We start from the raw sequence: 19,125 nt of genomic DNA, 5'->3' as shown, positions 1-19,125 counted from the left end.
GGGATGTGGGAGGAAACCAGAGTTCCCGGGGAAAAAAACCACGCAGGCATGGGGAGAACATGCAAACTCTACGCAGGGACGGCCGGAGTCGAGGAATCGAATGCGCAACTTCTGAACTGCGAGGCAGACGTGCTAACCAGAGAACCACCCTCCCGCCCTAAAATAATATAAAGTATAATAATTGCAAACATCAACTAATGAGAGACCCCTATTTTATTATGCTTGGTTGTAAATAGTTCTTTTACATTGTAGGTGGTTTATTTGCCGTGTCTTTTAAGGACTGCAAGGGTTAAAACCTATTTTTAAATGTTTTTTTAATATGGTCTCTCCATATCACAGGTGGATTTGGAGTGCATCCCCCTCAGGTTCACAAACCGAAAGTCACAAAAAATGAAACCATTTCTCACGTATCAAAGTTTATATCTTTCTACCTCATGTGAACGTTTTCAGTTCTAACTACATGAAAGTAACGTTTTTTTACCACACACTGGGCAGGCCATGAGCGTCTGTGCCCATCAAGATGCTTGTGCTCACACTAGTCCATGAGGCACAGAAAAGAAACTGAAAAGAAATTTAAAATGTAATTTTTACTTGCTCAAAGCAGCTACTTTCATGATACGAAATACATTAAATAAATTAAAAAGTTCAATTTTAGAGATCTGTGCCTCAAGTAGGGGCACAAGCCTCTTGGTGGTCGGGCACAGACTCCTTGTGCGCCTATAGCGACAAGTGATTGAATTTACTCTTCAATTGACACCAACCAAAGTGCTTTTCAAGCGTGAGCAGAGGTTAAGTGAGACTGTACCTCTTGTCTGAAGGCCTTCTTAAATCCAGTCGCAGATGAAGGAGCAAAGGCTCTTCCAGGGACACAGCTCACCACCACAGGCAACCCTTCAGGACAGGTTCCATTGGATTCCACGGATTTATCCCTCCCCAGTTTACAGCTAGACAAATGGGCCTCGTTGCCGGTGCAATTGACGGCGTACTCCCAATATGAGGGCTTCCTCCTGCGAGCAAACATCCTGCACAGAACGAGGAGTAAGAACCAGTTACAATATTAAACTGCTTAGAATGGTTTATGTATGCAAGTATGTACCTTAAAGAGTGAAAGAGCCAACATTGGCAAGCCCATTAAAACTCTGACATTAAACATTGTTAATTATTGTTGTTATTATGATCACTGCTATGTCTACATTTATTTTTTCATTTTTCCATTGCGTGTTTGCACTGATATTTTTGTGATAGCTCGCAAGTTTAACATTTGCAAATAGAATACGTGAAAAGATTTTCATCGGGATGCACACTAGGTAACCAGTTATGAAAAGTAAGTGACTCATTAATGAAGATTTTATCAGATTTGCTTCAGCGCTACATGTACGTGTTTCAGATTCATTGTACCGTAATTTCCGGACTATAAATTGCGTTTTTTTTTTTCATAGTTTGGGTGTGGGGGCGACTTATACTCAGGAGCGACTTATATACATATATATGTTTTGTTTTTTTCACTTTTTGGGGCATTTTATGGCTGGTGCGATTTATACTCCGGTGCAATTTATAGTCCGAAAATTACGGTACTAATCTTAATCCCTCAGGGTGAAATGGAATTTACATTCTCTTTCATATTTTTGTAAAGATGACAAATGGAAATCATTTAGAATTAATCAACGTGGAAAAACCTGTTATTCTAACAACGAGGGGTCCTGCTGGGTTGCTAATGTCTTATCTTGAGGAAGCCCGCATTATGTAATTATTTATTACGCTCATTAAGTGCAACGGCACATCTTAAACAACTGTCCTAGGTCTAAGATATGTGTAAAAAAAACAGATGGGGGAGGCAACATTTATTTTTCATCGGGGACACAATAAGACTCATTATTAATTTTGTTGGAGGCAGTTGGGCAATTAGAGCCAATCTGTTAGAACACTAACAGAAGGAAACCTTTACTGATACAATTCTTATTTTGCTAGCATGGAATGAAGCCATTGATCTATATTGGAATTTACTCTGCACTGTGAGTTTCTATAGCAAACATGATAATGCAAAAGATTATCACAGGAGTTTATTTTTCACAAATGAAAACTAAACCCAGTTTAATCTATTAATGGTATTTGTAATAATACATTGAATACAGTTTCATGATTGCACTGATAAGTCCATTGACACCATAGCTAATGTTGGTTTTCTTGCATAAGTTTTCATATTCATTTCTTAAAACAGTTCTTTGATATCTTGCACGTCTCCATCAGTAGTATGTACAATTAAACAATTGTTTTTACATATGATGGGAAATCCACTTCTTTTGTTTCAATATTCATTTAATTGTGCACTTTGGAGTCTCCAAGATTGTAGAAAAGTGTAATCTATCCCTCCAGGTGTTGCATAAATACTTTTATGATCAGTTTGGGGGCTATTCTTTACGCCGTTCAGTTTTCTCCATTTTCTTTTACGTATTTTATCTATTACGTCATATCCTTTGGGGCGGGACTACCAAACAAGGTAATGGGTGTGGGCAAACGATTTCGCAAATCAGACATCTTTATTACTCTGTTGTAATGCATTTGTTAGCTTCTTGCTAATGCTAGCATTAGCTTACTGGTTAACTTGGCTGCAGTACTTGTTTACAAGACGTGTTCATAAATATTTAGGGAATTAATTTTGTTACGTGTTATGTATGGTTGTATGGACAAGTCTTCTGCCGTTACGTCTTTTAATCAATCAAAACATCTGCAGCGCAAGTAAACTCTACCTCGGCTAAAAAACTACACATATTTCTGACCAGAAAGGGAGGCGCACCAGAACAAGTATAAAAGAGGGACCAATGATGCCATCAAATCGAGGAATTCAGACAAAAGCATCGTTCTTCCACTTTATATAGACTACAACTGAATGAGTAAAACGTCAAACGGAAGAATTTATAAACATGATATGTAAGCTTTAAAGCTTATGCCCCTAAAGCAACTTTTGATAAAATCATATTAGAGACTGCAGATGTAGCAGAGCTGAGTCAAGTTTATGATTATTAGAGAGCAGCCAGATTGGCCCCACACACCACACGTTTCACACGGAGTCATAGCACACGGAGTCATAGCGGGAGCAGGATGACACGTCGATGGAAAGTTAAGCAGTCGCCATGCTCTGCGGCAGTAAAGGAAAAATCCAGCCTCTGCGCCCACTAAATTTGGTGTTGAATGCATTAGCACTAGTTTATAGAAGACTAGGATTAACCTGTGGTGCAGTGGCTCATTGATTGATTGATTGATTGATTGATTGATTGTTGATTGATTGTATATTTATTGATCCCCAGGGGTGGGGAAATTCAGGCCCCAGCCGTATTCATACCACAGAGTGGGTATACAAAAGACACACAGATGGCATGAGCGCAACTCATGCACCTTGGACATCAGAAATCAGTCACTAACAAGCATCTTACATAACATAACTGATGGCACAAAATTCACTCAAAGCATCTTCTTGTCGGAACTATCAACAATGAAATATAAAATCGGGACCAAATTTGTGTGCAAAATATAAACCTAATCTCTGTCAGTCAGAATTCATTATACTGATATAAAATACCCTTTTTTTTCCATGTATAATGCGCACAATTTAGCTATTCTATTGTCCTAAAATCTGGGGTGCGCATTATACATGGCTACAAAAAAAAAAAACATTTCTCAATTTTTTTTAATTTTTTTTAAAAATCCGGATATCATACGGAGGCCGCCATTACAGATGTGCTTTCTTCTCTGCTGTTCACTTCAAACACACTCCATACAAACACAATGCTCTCGTATCAGACGCTTGCTAGATCACCTGCTCGTTTGCTGTCACAATGTACCCTACACAAATCCGAAACATTCCTTCGCTATTGAGTATGCTAGCGCATGCGCGCAGTGATACTGACCGGCAGAACATCCGGTTGTTCCCAAAGATGATCTTTTATCTGAAATAATTTTACGTTCACGGATTTAAGTAGGAGTCAAAATCTGGGTGCGTATTATACATGGGTACAGGCTTTTTTCCAGCATCAACATGCCATTTTTAGGGTGCGTATTATACATGGGGGCGCATTATACACGGAAAAAAACGGTACTCTGCATAGTCGGTGTAAACAGTGAAGTTAGCTCTTTGAGAGGTTCTCATTATTCCACACAGAGATTTGCTCCAATAACAGGGTTTTTAGCGAAAAGTGGCAACCTGTACTCCGTGGGTGTGAGGCATAGCACACTTGTCAAACGGCTTTAATTGCTCTTAAAGAGAGACGGGCAAAGAAACTCGTAAGGTTTATCCTCGGAGATGTGCTCCGACCTGTCACAGCTAATTTGTAGAGGAGAGGCGAGGTACATCCTGAAGTAGTCCGCAGCCAATCGCAGGGCACAAATACTCAAATATAACCATTCACATGGGCAATTTAGTCTTCAAGTAACCTACCATGCATGTTTTGGGAGTGTAGGAAGAACACCCCACTTCCCCCTGTAGGAAGTGTACCCGGAGAAAATGCTTGTGGGCACAGGGCACACGTGCAAAATTCACAAAAGAAGGCCAAAATTAAAATTTGATTCCACAAATTGAACTGGGAGTTGAATGTGCTAACCAGTTTGTTTGGCACAAACACTATAATGCTCATAAGCAAAAGAACAAAATGCAGTAAAGCACTGTGGTGGCACCGTCATGCTTTGGGACTATCTTTCTTTCGCCAGAAATAGAACTTTAAGTTCGAAAGAATATGAATTTTTAGAAAAGTCTACTAGTACAGCCGAACTTAATTTTGGGTAAATCATAGCCATTTTAAAAGTTGGTAGTTGTGTGCTGACTCTCATTTAACGTGAGTTCGGATCTAATTCATGATAATGTTACGTCCCCACATATAAGAGGGTGTGCAAACTTGTGCAACCGCATTATTTTGGCTGATTATTTTTACTTTCATTCTCTGACTTGTGCAGGTGGTGGTTGTATTATTTGTCAAAAAAAACATTTCGAAACTCTAATTTCTTATAGAAATGACCAGGAGTGATCATGTTCTCACACCTGCACTAGATAGAATGCAACCCCAGCCTAACCACAAATACTCACTTGTAGACTCTGGCGTTGTATTTCCTCTCCCCAGGGAAGCCAAACATGCCACAGATGACTCTGCTGTCCAAGTGGCTCCACTCCGTGTTACAGATCTGCTTCCATTTCCCACCATCTTTTACCTCCACGTAGCCCTCTGTCACAGGGATCCGCTTGCGTAATGATGACAAAATGGCTCGAATGCGCACATCCTCTACTTGAATGTCAAGGTTCTGTAAGAAATATGAAACACTCATGAAAGAAGGAACATCAACAAATTAAATGTATGTTTAGTTCCACAATATATTACAACCGGAGAGTATGAAATGAAATGGAATATTGGTTAGCAAATCTGCCTTGCTGTTTTAAGATTAGATTTACAGCTTCTGTGTGCTGGGGAGTCATCCAGAGTCCGTTGAGCTAGGTTCTAAGTAATCATTTAGCTGTCTTACATAATACACAATAAAACACCCCATTTCCTAGCTGCCTGGTCGTAGGGTATGACCTACCAGCTTGGTGTGATCAAACATTTTTCAAGTAAAACACATTTTTAATGTTCTTAAAGGGGCACTATACGTAACTGCAACTGTGTTTACCTTAAAAAGCTCATAAATGTAAGATTCTTCACAGCAGCCGTAATTAAGATGCCTTTCCAAACAAAAGAAAAATTAAATTTCCTGTTTTTAATTAGACATACTATGTATAAGCCTGAGACTGGGTGTCTTGTTAACACAACCAAACTAAACAAAGCAATGGACTCGGCGAGCAGAAAACAGAACATCACTTAATAAGTAATTACAAGAGGGCGATTTTTACAGTGGATTTTGCAGTTCATCTTCCATCATTCCTGGCAGAAGGGACAACTAAAGGACATGCTTTAAAGGAAAACAAAACAGCAAAAAGAAAAAGCTTTGAACCATGTTTGCCGTTCTGCTGAATTCAACAATTACGCTATCCATCCTTCAATTTTCTTTTGCACCACAAAGTGGTTGTCAGTCAATCATAGGGCACATAAAGACAGACAGCAATTCCCCATGCACAAAGACAGGTAAGTAAACCACTCCACCATCAGTAACTTTAACAATTAGATCAAAACAATTATTGAAATTAAATTTCATCCATCAAAGTTCCAATCCAAAGTTTTTATCTATCTCAGGTGGTGACAATTTTGTCACTTGCTGTCGACTAAAAATGGCATCACAGTTGCCAGGCCTCAGGTCATGACCAATCACGGCTCACCAGTTTTCTGAAGCTGAGCCGTGATTGGTTCTGAACCGAGACCTGACATCTGTGATGCGATGGATAAAAATGTGTGGATTTTGCTATTTAACTCATATTCCACAAACATAATATTGACCAGAATGCCATGTTTAGACTAGTGGGGGCACATGAAGAAAACTTTGGGGTTGACTTCCCTTTTAAAAATGTACGAAGCTCACATTAACACTAAATAAGAAAGCTGAAGAACACCACTGCTACTACCAAAAATATTTGATGTGTTGCAAATTGCACGACTTTTGGGTCATTTGACTTTGAATGTTTTACTGGGATTTTTATCAAATATGGCAAAGAATAAAAAGGTCCAGAGAACAAGCTTGCAGACCCCTTTACTGTTTGCTTCTGTGAGGATATATCATTTTGCTATCTCCCATAGCCCGAAGCAGCCACATTCTTGAGCTTGAGCCCAGCCTGCAATACGTAAATAGATCGGGTTGGCTCAGCAGATATGCTCATGATTCCTCACCTCACATACATAATGCAGTAAATCAAATAATGAAGAAAGCATTTTCTAAACACTGCTTTTCCTCCAAGTCGAAGACAAGTCCAGAAATTTGAAACAAATCACCACTCTATCTGACCTCCGGTGGAGAATTTCCTGCCAAACCTAACTGAATTTGTCCAACAAAGTCTACAGTGCAGAGAAAATAAAGCTATGCAAAATAAAGTATAATAAAAATGGCACGTGAACCATAGATGTCTGTGTTTACTAAACACACAATAAGATACAAGAGTCAGTTGGAGACATTTTCATGACCCATGACACCATAAATGCTTAAAATTTAAGCTAAAATGACAAAAAACAGGCAGCTAAAATGCATCTCTTGAGGAGGTAAACAACAATGCCAAACCTCACATTGGTCCTCATTCAGTAATGAATGCCTAGAAATAACCCTAACCCTAACTGCGCACAAGTTGAGAACATACACAAAATTACTATGGGGAGTGTGGCCTTTTGTCTACGTTTACCAAACACACAATATGATACAAGAGTCAGTTGTAGACACTTTCATCACCCAAAACACCATGGCTGCTTGAAATTTAAGCTAAGATAATGGAAAAAAAAAAAACAGGCAGGTAAAATGCATCTCTTAAAGAGGTAAACATCTCTGCCAAACCTTACATTGGTCCTCATTCAGAATGCATTGAGTTTTCAGATTTTTTAGATCTTCATAAATATCACTAAACATATTATGATTACCGTAATTTTCGGACTATTAGTCGCTCTGGAGTATAAGTCGCATTTTGGGGGTCAATTTATTCGACAAAATCCAACACCAAGAACAGACATGAACGAGCAACAACAGGCTAAACGATACGGTATGCTAACGTGACAAACACAAACGAGGAGCTGAGAACGGGCCTGACGTAACGTTCAGTTATTTAAAAAAAAAAAAAAATTACATCAATAACACGTTTATAAAAACATCTGTGTCACTCCAAATCATTAAATCCATCGATCAAATTTCTCGTCTTTTATCGATCGTCCTTTGTCAACAATGCCGTGTGCCGCGCCGCAGTTCAAATTATTCCACAGGCCCATACAACGATATATAAACTATATTTTAAATAACTATCACATAAACAACAATATTATCAAACCATTTGTGTCACTCCAAAACATTAAATCCATCAATCAAATTTCTCGTCCTTTATGTTATCCTGGTGACAGAGGACATGTCCAGAGGATATGGCGCTTTAAAGTGTTAATTACTTTATTTGATTTTTTCTCTCTATTTTTCATGTTTTGAATATGTTCAAGATAAAGATATCAAAGCATGTGAAGTGATCAACTATACTAAAAATAACATGTGAAGTGGTCAACTCTACTTGTAAGTAAGTGATGTGTTAATGATCAAGTAAAAATTTGTGAAAAAAAACATATATAAGTCGCTCCTGAGTATAAGTCGCCCCCCCCCACCCACACTATGAAAAAAAACGCGACTAATAGTCCGAAAATTACGGTACATTCTTCTTATTAAAATGTGATGTGCCAGAGAAAAAAATGAGGGCAATTTGGAAATCAGACCAAAAAAATGCATTCATAAAAGTTTATTTGCCAGGAAACGTAAGCGATTCGAAAGCTTGTCTGGTTACTGGTTGGAATTCAGTCCACAGAAAAGGCGCACCTTATTAAAAGGCGCATCTTCGCTTTTTGAGAAAATTAAAGGCTTAAACTAGTAAGTGCGCCTTATAATGGGTACAGTGCAAATGTATGGGCATTGTCTTCATACAGTACAAACAAACTTCCAGGAAAAGATACCAGCCATTTTCAACTTCGTCTTTAGGTTAGTGCTTTACTCCTTGGCTGGACAATGTAAATGCTTGCCCTCATCCACTCTATTTAATTTCTCTCTATTCCTTTCCAGTCTGGAAATCAGGCGCTCACGTGATGTCCCACCCCTAAAGTATGAGCCATTTAGTTTCACAAAAAAAAAAAAAAGATTACAAACATGTGTGTCTTGTTTTGTTCCCGCACTCTTCAGGGACATTGGCCTTTCCTGTGTCTTGTTTTGAGGGAAAAGCACAGATGGAAAAGCCATTTGTGGGATGACAAGTAAAGGAGAGGTGAAGTTGATCTGGTGCAATATAATATTGCAATGCAAAGCTACACACCAAACAGTTGTGAAGAAACTCCATAGTTGAGAAGAAAATCAAAGGAAGCAAGCGAACAGCCCCTTTTCGACCCCTCGTAAAGTTCAGGATCACATGTAAGCTGACGAGCAAAAGGCGAGAAATACCCTGGACTGTCCCTCACAAGAGGCATTGCATGTTGACTTGAATATAATTAAGTGAATTCACATATGTACGTATAAATAATAAGACCACAGACTTGCACAGGCCCACTAACAGTAGGTCTGTGACTGGAAAAAATTACTTGACTGAATGCTTTCCAGCTCATCTAAGCAGCAAGCACCACAGATTTGACCGTTTGCGGGGGATGAGATAACCACCACATGAATGATTACTTTTGACTATAAATACCGAAATAAGTAGTGACTTATATTTATTTAATCGGTAGTGACTAGCATATTTATTTAATTAATTTACTTATATCTATTTATGTTTTGCAATGAAGACAATTTTGCCACAAATGGTAATGATGTAGACTACTAAATTTGACAGAATAAACTACACGTCATGGACATTTTTTAAAGGCTTTTAAAACAAATCCACACAGCCACTTAAAAAAATTGTCTGTCAGATGACAGTCACTAGAGCAACACTGTAATCATACTCACAAATAGGTAGTGCAACACTGAAATTTTTTTTTAGCTATTCTTTCTGTCAACGTGTAAAACTCAAGCCGTGTTCTGCCTTTCTAACATCGAGCAGTTATATACCCAATCACAAATTAATAATACTAACGATAATGATAATAATGGCAACCCTTGTAAAGATGAGTGGTATGGAAGATGAATGAATGACTGTAATAATAATATTAAAACCCTTGACAGCAGATAGACCTGATTATTTTTGGGAGGTGTTTCCAATAAATGGCACTTTCCATTTTTACTGGTCCATATCACGTTAATCTGCTTCTAAGTAGAAATTGTTATCACGGTGACAGATAGTGAATACTATCTCACAGTCCTCATTCTCCGGGAAACTATGTTTTTCATTTTAGTCAATAAGAGTTCCATGTGTCAAAAATAGCTAAGTGAAGAGGCTGTCTTATCGCGTTTCAATCTCGCAGAGTCAATTTACTGTACAGGGAAGACAATATTTAGTTGGTTCTATTTTTATATTACAGAACACAGCATAGCTCTTAGTAAGTAGACTACTGTAGTTTTATAAGAATGTGAAGCTATAGTTTGTGCCATCATGTTTCAGTCACTGCCATCCACTGCTGGCTTCGAAACAACAATTTGGGTTAAAAAATGGACCAACCCAGGAAATCTTTTTACCCAGCAGTTTTAAGGGTGTATGTACAGGATATAAATATTCTTACGTGCATGCCACAGTAAGGCAGCAACCCAATATATTAACTGTAAAACATTTTAGAGGTTTCTCAACTTTTCGACCATGATGCGCTTTCAGTACATTCCTCTTGTGCAGAACATGTGCCAGCAAAAACAGCACACATCTTATGAACACGTGTTTCTAATAGAGGCCTTCAACAGCTTTCAAAAGCAGCAGAAATCACATCACATGCAGGGGGAAAATGCCATCCTGGTAAGGTAAAGCCTCCAACAGAAATGCCTTTTGTTAAGTTACTCTATATTGTAAATGGGTCGACCGATTTATGTCAATACTGTATATTATAAGAATAGAAAATTATTTTGAGGAGGAAAACATTTTTGTACCTTCATATTGTATTTATGTATTATGTGTCTACAATGGATGCACTACAAAACAACAGTTATACAGTTCCAAAATGGCCCAGTTTGCGACGCCCCATTTAAAAACCTCATTTGTTCGCAAAGTGGAAACAGATGTTTCCCCAACGCTTTGACAAAGTGAACTAGAAAATTGAAACGATGGAAGTTGTTCATGTATGTAACATACGAAGCTTCAGCAATAATTCCTACATGAAATAATTTTGCAGTATTTCTTATCTCATATTGTTGAACATTGTTGTCCGTCTCGCGATATATTATCATTTATTGTTGTCTGGGAGCTCGATTTGCTTTTGCTTCAACAAAAGCTTTCTTCATGGGGTACTAACAGAAAAACATAAAAGTTTAAACGGTGTTCTTATATTTACAGTGCCTTAAACCTCATACATAGTATTGGTTCACTGTAAAATCACAAATCGTGTCAGAGATGGTAAGCAGATATAAGAGAATATATAGTTTATATATATTTCTATATACATAGACATACTATATACATCTATATACTTCTATGCGAAGAAATTTAATACAGGCATAATGAATGGGAAAAAAAAATTGCGAGAAATGAAAACTGATGAAATTGGCCAGAGTTCACCTTTAATGTCACTAAGTAATGTTTTGAGCCACAAAGGGCAGTACAAGCTAGTTTGATGTAAGTGTCTTTTTAAACTCTTTTTGAAAATGACTTTTGTACCTGTATTTTAATTTTGTTGTACATCAGTTGTACAATGACAATAAATAATAATAAGTCTATTCTATTTGTTTTCTCTATAATAATAATAATAATAATAATATTCAATACTGCGGTTTCTTTCTGAATAAAACATTTCTGAATAAAGTAAGATGACAGGAATATTCCTTTCAACGGGAAGCCATGAGGGATTTCGAGGCATTTCTAAAATATTTGTGTATTTAAAACAATCGCGAGCTAACCTGGCAGCCTTATTGTGAACCATTTATGTTCTTTACACTTTGTTATTTGAAGCAGATGACCAAATTACTGGGCAGTACTAAAGGTGTGACAAGATGTGATATACTTGGAACATTTGGGGAGAAAATGGGGAGAAAATGGGGAGAAAATGGGGAGAAGTATTGCTGTAACTTACAGCAATACTTCTCCCCATTTTGGCGACAATATAATTTGTTTAGGGCTCACTTATGTGACTTCCCAGCAAGTGTTAAACTGAATTGAGAGTCACTATCTAGCATATGTTGCATATGAATCATTTGTTTACATATTAAAAAAATCATTTTGGCTTTATTTAATACTAATGCAATACTAATGCAAAATGAATGCGGGAGTTGGGAATTTCCTTGAGGAACCCCGTATTGCTTCTCCTTGTCTCGACTCCAATGCTTTCTATTCCTTGCTGCGTTCCGGAGAAGATCGCAACGTAGCCGTCTCGTTCAGTGAATTAGGCATTAGCAGCTGACAATTTAGTTTCAATATGATGACCTGAATGCTAAAAAAATGATATTTGCATCTTGAAAAACTGATGCCTTGACTCAAAATAAAAAGCATGAAATCATTTGCATAAACTGCCCCATGCGGGATTTAGACATGCTGAACCAACCAATTGTCAATTTAAGAAAAAGTGACTACCCACATTAAAAACATCTGTATGAAGATGGTCATTTCTGAAACCTTTTTTTGTAAAGATAATAACCATGTACAAATCCACAATTACTGTGCAATGATGAAGGCTGACAAAAGCATTTGACCATTTTACAGTTCAACGCGGACGTACTGTATTTGGAAGTTTACAGGGAGTAAAGTGAAATTTATGTTCTCAGAAGTGAGGGGGTGACCTAAGAGAGGAAAATGTGAGTTGCACAAGAGGTGACTCAGTGTAATTTTCTTATGAAGTGTATGTGCATGAGAGGAGTTAGGGGATGAGAAATGCTGCAGCCAAACAAAATAAACTATAAATTCAAATGTGTTGACGCTGTTACTTCTCAAAAAGATTTTTTGTTCGTATCAAATGCAAAGCTTTTGTCAGGAACAGAAGCAGCACAGGACCTGACAAACTGGCACTTAGTTAAGATGAATATTTCTTGTGCGTTATTAACAAAAACATTTTTCAGAAATGATGGTTGAATATATTCTTAAATAAATCAGAAATATATAGAGCCGATGCTAACCCTCACAAATATTGTACAACTCATTACAACTACAGTATTATTGTGTTTGATCAGCAAATTAAGTCTGTATTTTGTCTTGCAGGGTCTTTGCAATTATTCAGTTCCTGGGGTTTGCAAACTTTTACATGAAGTTCATTCAAGGTCACTGCACCCTACAAACAACTCCCTTCTACTACCTTTCTATTTCCATCAAGCCCATAAAATGTATGAAATGTATAGTCTCAGGACATACTGTTTTTGTTACCGTTCATATTTTTAGACTAAATGAAATCGTGTCCTCAGGCTGCATGAAAGTGGGAATTGCCAACCATTTCATAAACTTTGGAATTTCTACATGTTGAAGATGTTGAAAAATAGAATGGAATGTATGCTCGTGAATGCAGTTCAGACCTCAGAGAATTCCCAGTGGCCGATTCAATTGTAATGGTGAAGCAGCAATGCAAACACACAGACAGAAAACCAAATATTTCATAGAGTGAGGCTCAGTAAACTCACAGTGCCAATTGTGTACTGGTCAGCTTACTGTGACAATCAAGTCAAATATACTCCACTCTGTATCGTGGCATAATAGCCAATTGGAACAAATGTTCAAGATTCAACACCTAGTATTCAATTTCAAAAGTGTAACATGCTGAAGAACTTACAAAAGAGAATCTGACCGCATTAGTAAAAGGTCAGCAACACATGCATGCAAGGATTCATGTTTCACCTCCCTCTTAGCTCATTGGCTGTGTATTTCCTTTGTGTGTGAATCGCTTGCTGGACATCGAACTGAGGTTAGCGCCACCTAAAAAGGGCGGTGGCTCCCCTACATGCTCTCGGAGCACAGTAATCATCCAATCAAACAAAACCTCCAACTATATGTAATCATTACCACTATTACACGTCAGAGTGTCTTTGGGTGTGTCACCAGGATACCGCTTCCAGATAATGCAGTGTGCATACGATGTGGCATGGGGTCCAGATGTTTTTTCGAATGGAAACGCTGAATCAGACTTTCACCACACGGCTTGACATCAGACATCTAGAGCTTTTTTAAACCATTACATCAACTTCTGCACATTTCAGATACCGTAGATGCATTTACACATGCAATTGACAAAGAAATATACATCCCACTTCCGCAAACAAATTATAACAGTCCAAGAGGGAACAACACAATAATAGCATTGACATGAGAAGCCGACAAATCCATCCTTGCTCACTTATCTAGGCGCTGCAGTGTTCTCATAACATTGGAATGTGCATTCAAGAGACTTGCACAGAAAGCTAATAGCTGAGTTTAAAAGTAATTTCATACTAATAGTCCAGTCTAGAAATCAGCAGGATCTGAAAACATCCAGCCTGCCAGCCAACTCCGACAATTATAAGTGCCGGTACCTTAAACAAACAAGCCAGTTAAACATTACTTTTACTCACACACACTCAGTGAAAGATGTGTGGAAATTACTATTATTAAACCAGAGAGTCGGGATGTGCTATTGCTATTGACCTCAAGTGTGCAGAGTTGTTTAAAACCAGAAAATGATGATCTGCATTTAAGCACTTGTGCTTTGTCCCAAATGTCCTCACTACAGGCCGAACCGATGGTAATATTTACTTCAATCTTCAATTCTAGCACCCTTGTTAAGGCTTCAATTTTGTCTGTATTCTTTATGGAAGGTGATGTAAGCTATTATAAAAAAAAATTGCAATAAAAATCCTTTGCAGTCAATGAAAACGTTACATTCTGAGCCAGTTAAATGAAGCTATGAAGGGGGGGGGGGGTCTTGTAACTATCCATTTATTTTGAATTTGATGCCTGCATCAGATTGCAAAAAAGGACACGGGCACGTTTACTTTATTTTTAACAATAGTAATTAAGCATTTGGAAACTGAAGAGACAAATCTTTTAAAGCTTTGGCTAAGGAATTTTTCCCATTCTTGCTTGATTTACAACTTCTGCTGCTCAACAGTCAACACTCTTTTGTTATAATTTGCATGTCATAATGCACGACACAATTAATGGGAGACAAGTCAGGACTGATGGCAGGCCACTCATGATGGCCCATTTTTTCTTTAGCCCAGAGGACACAATGTCCATGATTTCAAAAAACAATATAAAATGTGGACTCATCAGACAACAGCATACTTTTACAATTGGCCCAACTCAGATGAACTCGGGCCCAGAGAAGCTTGTTGTTTATATATAGCTCGCTTGCTGCTATACTATGGCTAGCTTGTTGTTGTTATATGGATAGCCTTTCACTTTGAATAGTAGATGATACTAGTTTTACCACCCACCGGATCAAAGGTCACGGGGATTCAGTGTTGGGTTTTAGGCTTGCCACTTTCATGCAGAGATTTTTCAATTTTCTCCGAAATTTTTGACGATAGTATGCATTGTAAATGATTAAAACTCAAAATTTCTTGAAATTGTACGATGTGAAAAAGCGTTCATAAATTGCTAGACTACTTGCTCATACAGATTGTAAAATTCATTCAGTTTCAAAATTAAACATTGTGTAGTTTGTACATTGTGTATTCAATTGAATATAAATTGAAACGGCTTGTATTCTGTTCCTATTTATGTTTTATACAACGTCCCAGCATCATTGGAATTTTGTAAATTTCTGAAAGCATTATCATAAAAGTAGGTCCTTACCACAGACTAGTGCAGTGCTTCTCAAATAGTGGGGCGCGCCCCCCTTGGGGGGCGCCGTGCTATACCTGGGGGGGCGCGTGTGACCCTGGGGAACAGGCTTTTTTTTTGCAGTACTAGAATAAAGTGTAATTGCGCATCTTCCCAGCAGGGGGCAGTGGCGCTCTCATTGTTACTTCTGTGACGTTTGCGACAGTGCAACATTTTACGACTTACAAGACAAGTTAGGATAGTCACGGTGGGGAGGGGGGGGCGCGAATAGTTTTCTTCTTGCTAGGGGGGGGGGGGGGCGTAACAGAAAATAATTGAGAAGCACTGGACTAGTGCAACAATATTACACATAAAGTGTGATTAAATTATGCTTGAGCTGTACCTCCAAATGGTTGGGAAGAATGTTGAAAAATTTAAATCCGGGGATCCTCTTGTCGCTGCACATCACGCCTACATCTTCGCTGTGCTTACAGTCCGAAACACCAATCCCATTTGAGGGACACAGCGCCAAAGTCTTTTCCTTGCCAGTGCAGTGGAGATTGTCAAACCAGATGGGTCCTGATGGGGAAAATAATTATTATTCGACAATGGCATGATAGTGATGGTGGGGGGGCTCTAGTTGTGGAACCGAGAGAGGAAAAGTCTTGCGTATGGAGAGAATTATGGAAAAGTGGCCATGAAGCAAATTCCAGATACCAATGACACTAAAAAGCCCAAAATGGAAAAGAGCTAGCGATCTTATTTTTCCTCCTGGTTAATTTGTTGAGATTTAAACTTATGTGACAAAAATATAAAAACATGCAGAGGTTGCTTGAGTCAAGAAGTGTTTCTGTACATATACATTTCTCAGCCTCCAATAACTGCAGCGCCATGAAATACCTTCTCCTTTCCCATACTTTGCTGATGGTGACCATGAAACTGCTTCCGAGTAGCCCAGCTCTCGGCACACAACTTGTGCATCGTGGATCGAAAAGTCGTCATCACAGACAGTTCCCCATAGGTTGTTGTAGAAAACTTCTACACGACCCTCGTTGTGTTTCCTCTTGTCTCCTCCCAGCCTGAGCTGAATTCTGGGTGTGTCAGGCGTTAGCTGGGGACCAGAGTACTGCTCCTGCTCTGGCTCCAAATAGCTTGGTGGATAGCCGAGGTGCTCGTACTGGGCTACAACCAGCTCCAGTAGAACTAATAGGCTGCAGCAGAAAATGTACTGGATGAGCAACATTTTGGTCAGACCTGCAGAAGAAGCGGAAAGAATTAATTTGATACTTTTAAATTTTGAATTGAATAGAATATTTTATTTTGAGCACAAAAGTGAAGTAAAAATAAAACATTCCAGCTTTGAATGGAGGAGGGAATTGAACGAACCAACCAACATTAATTTCTTCAACAATTTTCATACTAATATAGAACTCAGTAGGCTTGACGATGAGGAAATTACTTGGACTTTGTAGTATTATAAAGTTGAAGAAAATAAAAATGCGCTTTTCTGCATTAATACACAGTATTTGAACCCCAGCAAAGGAACAGTGCTATATATCAGCCAAACTCTTGTACCTCCAAAATAGTTACTTTTCAGGAGACCCCAACAATGTCAAGTTTGTACAATCATTAGCATTGCACTATGGACGAGAACATGCCATTTTCAACCCTTTAGCTTGAACAATGATTTGTGAAACTAGCACCCACACGGGTGGACTGACTAATAGTGTAGATTTTGGAAGAAAATATGAAATTCACCACAATGTGATTTATGAGTTGTTGGCCCTATGTCAACGATATACATAGCTTGGCTTAATTTTGCTCTCTCACTCACTTCCCATGACTACTTTTTGATCACAGTGCAGCTGCAGTAGCCTACAGTGTGTGAACGTGAAATAAAGAGGAGTAATTGAATATTATGCTACCTGTACATAGACACTCTCTATGGATGGATGGTATTTTATCATGAAAAGGGACAGCTGCAGGAAGGGAGCAATTCATCCAAGACAAGTTTTGTTTGCATTCAGAGAAGCAGATTTAAAAAAATAACTCATGCCTCCCTTGGGGGGGGGGGGGGGGGGCACCAGAAGACCTCAGAGAATTTGCGGTAGCGTGGGAAAAAAAGAAGAGTGGATGAACGCCACTGAAGAATTCAGTTGTGTTGTGCAGTGTGCAGGGTTCTCCAACTACTTTTCATGAGTTGACAACTATCCACAACTTGTTGAGCTGTGATTCCAAATGTTGAATTGCAAGTAAATGCATCACAACTGCATGGACGCTGTAGCCAGTAAGAGACAAGACCGGAGCAGAAATTTAAAAGTGGGATATTTATGGAGGCAGCCCGGTGGGCTTATGGTTTACACTCCAGCCTCACAGTCGAGAGGGCCAATTTTGAATCTCAGCCTAGGCCTTTCTGTTTGGAGTTTGGTTGGTGTGGTTTTTTTCTGTCTGTTAAAGTTTCCTTACACCGTCCACCTTCCATATTAGACATATCATGGAAAATCCACTTTTTTTTATTTTATATTCATTTTATTATGTACTTGGAGTCTCCAAGATCGTAGAGAAGTGTAATCTATCCCTCCTTTTGTAGTCCAAACAACTCAAGGATGCTCAAGTGGAGAGATCAAAATGTTCCGTTGGTGGTTGCATCAATACACACAACTCATAGCACCGTCCCCCAGCATCAGAACCTCAAAGAAGTGCCTGGTCAAATTTTATTTTTCAAGCAGTGTTTCCACATCTGTGGGCAAAGTTCTGCTTGTTCAAGGACAGGTGTTTCAGAAAACTTTTGTCAGTACAGAGACGGATTCGCCGAAAGATTTTGTTTCGTTGATGGTCCAGTTCCTTCAATCTATGGAAACGATGGGCACAGTGAAGCGGTAAGCTTGAGATGACACAAAATAATAAACTGTATTTCACTTTCATAGTATTGCCTATTGTCTATGATGTACTTGTTTTCATAGCATTAGCGTCAGTCTTTCTGCTGATTTTAGAGCTGTGCGCTCTATGTTTTCATTTCTTGTGGGTGTATTTGGAGTAGTTCTATCAGATGAATTGCCTCGAAGGTGCTGTATTATTCTTGGAGAGCACAATGTGTTAAATGCATTCGTTAGCTTCTCGCTAACACTAGCATTAGCTTACTGGTTAACTTGACTGCAGTGCTTGTTTACAAGATGTGTTCATAAATATTGTAAGGGGATATTTTTTTTGTTATGTATGTCTGGACAAGTCTTCTGCTTTTGACATCATTTTAATCAATCAAAATGTTTGCAGCACAAGTAAACGCTACAGTGGCTACAAAGAAAACTGCTGGGATAGGTTCCAGCACGCCCGCGACCCCCGTGGGGACAAGCAGTATAGAAATGGATGGATGGAAAAATTCATTAGTCACGGTCGTAATCAGCAGTGTACTTTTTTGTTTTTTTAGAAAGTTTGTTGGGAAATGAAAGACGCAGACGAGTCAAGTGCAACTCTAACAGTTTGAGCAATTTGCATTAATATTATGTGATGCCTGAAAGAGACTGTTAAACACTACTTCTTGTTTATGTCCATAAGTGTCAAAATCAGGTCCAGAAAGTAGAAACCCTGCCACAGGTTGACTTTAGCCACAGGTGCTTTTAAACTTTTCACCTTATCTATCATTGAGGACGTTTTGATTATGGCCCATAATCAACCATAATAAACGATCCAGTTAATTTCAGAAC

At 38.5% G+C, this 19,125-nt stretch overlaps 1 protein-coding gene across 1 annotated transcript in view; it reads right to left on the bottom strand.

Moving 5' to 3' along the window:
* The window catches only part of loxl2b (lysyl oxidase-like 2b), a 31,438-nt gene that overhangs the window by 10,085 nt on the left and 2,228 nt on the right, over nucleotides 1–19,125 (bottom strand). Inside the window, exons 2-5 of the mRNA XM_061278596.1 lie at nucleotides 16,322–16,675; nucleotides 15,825–16,000; nucleotides 5,075–5,286; nucleotides 806–1,022 (exon numbers count right to left, since the gene is read on the bottom strand). Of these exons, the coding sequence (XP_061134580.1) occupies nucleotides 806–1,022; nucleotides 5,075–5,286; nucleotides 15,825–16,000; nucleotides 16,322–16,664 (948 nt within the window). The 5' untranslated portion in view covers nucleotides 16,665–16,675. The remainder of the gene's footprint in view (nucleotides 1–805; nucleotides 1,023–5,074; nucleotides 5,287–15,824; nucleotides 16,001–16,321; nucleotides 16,676–19,125) is intronic.

The sequence above is a fragment of the Syngnathus typhle genome, linkage group LG5 (genome assembly GCF_033458585.1).
Source record: "Syngnathus typhle isolate RoL2023-S1 ecotype Sweden linkage group LG5, RoL_Styp_1.0, whole genome shotgun sequence".
Lineage (NCBI taxonomy): Eukaryota > Metazoa > Chordata > Actinopteri > Syngnathiformes > Syngnathidae > Syngnathus > Syngnathus typhle.
Note: the sequence above shows the minus strand (reverse complement) of the source record. Positions and strands in the feature narration are given on the sequence as shown.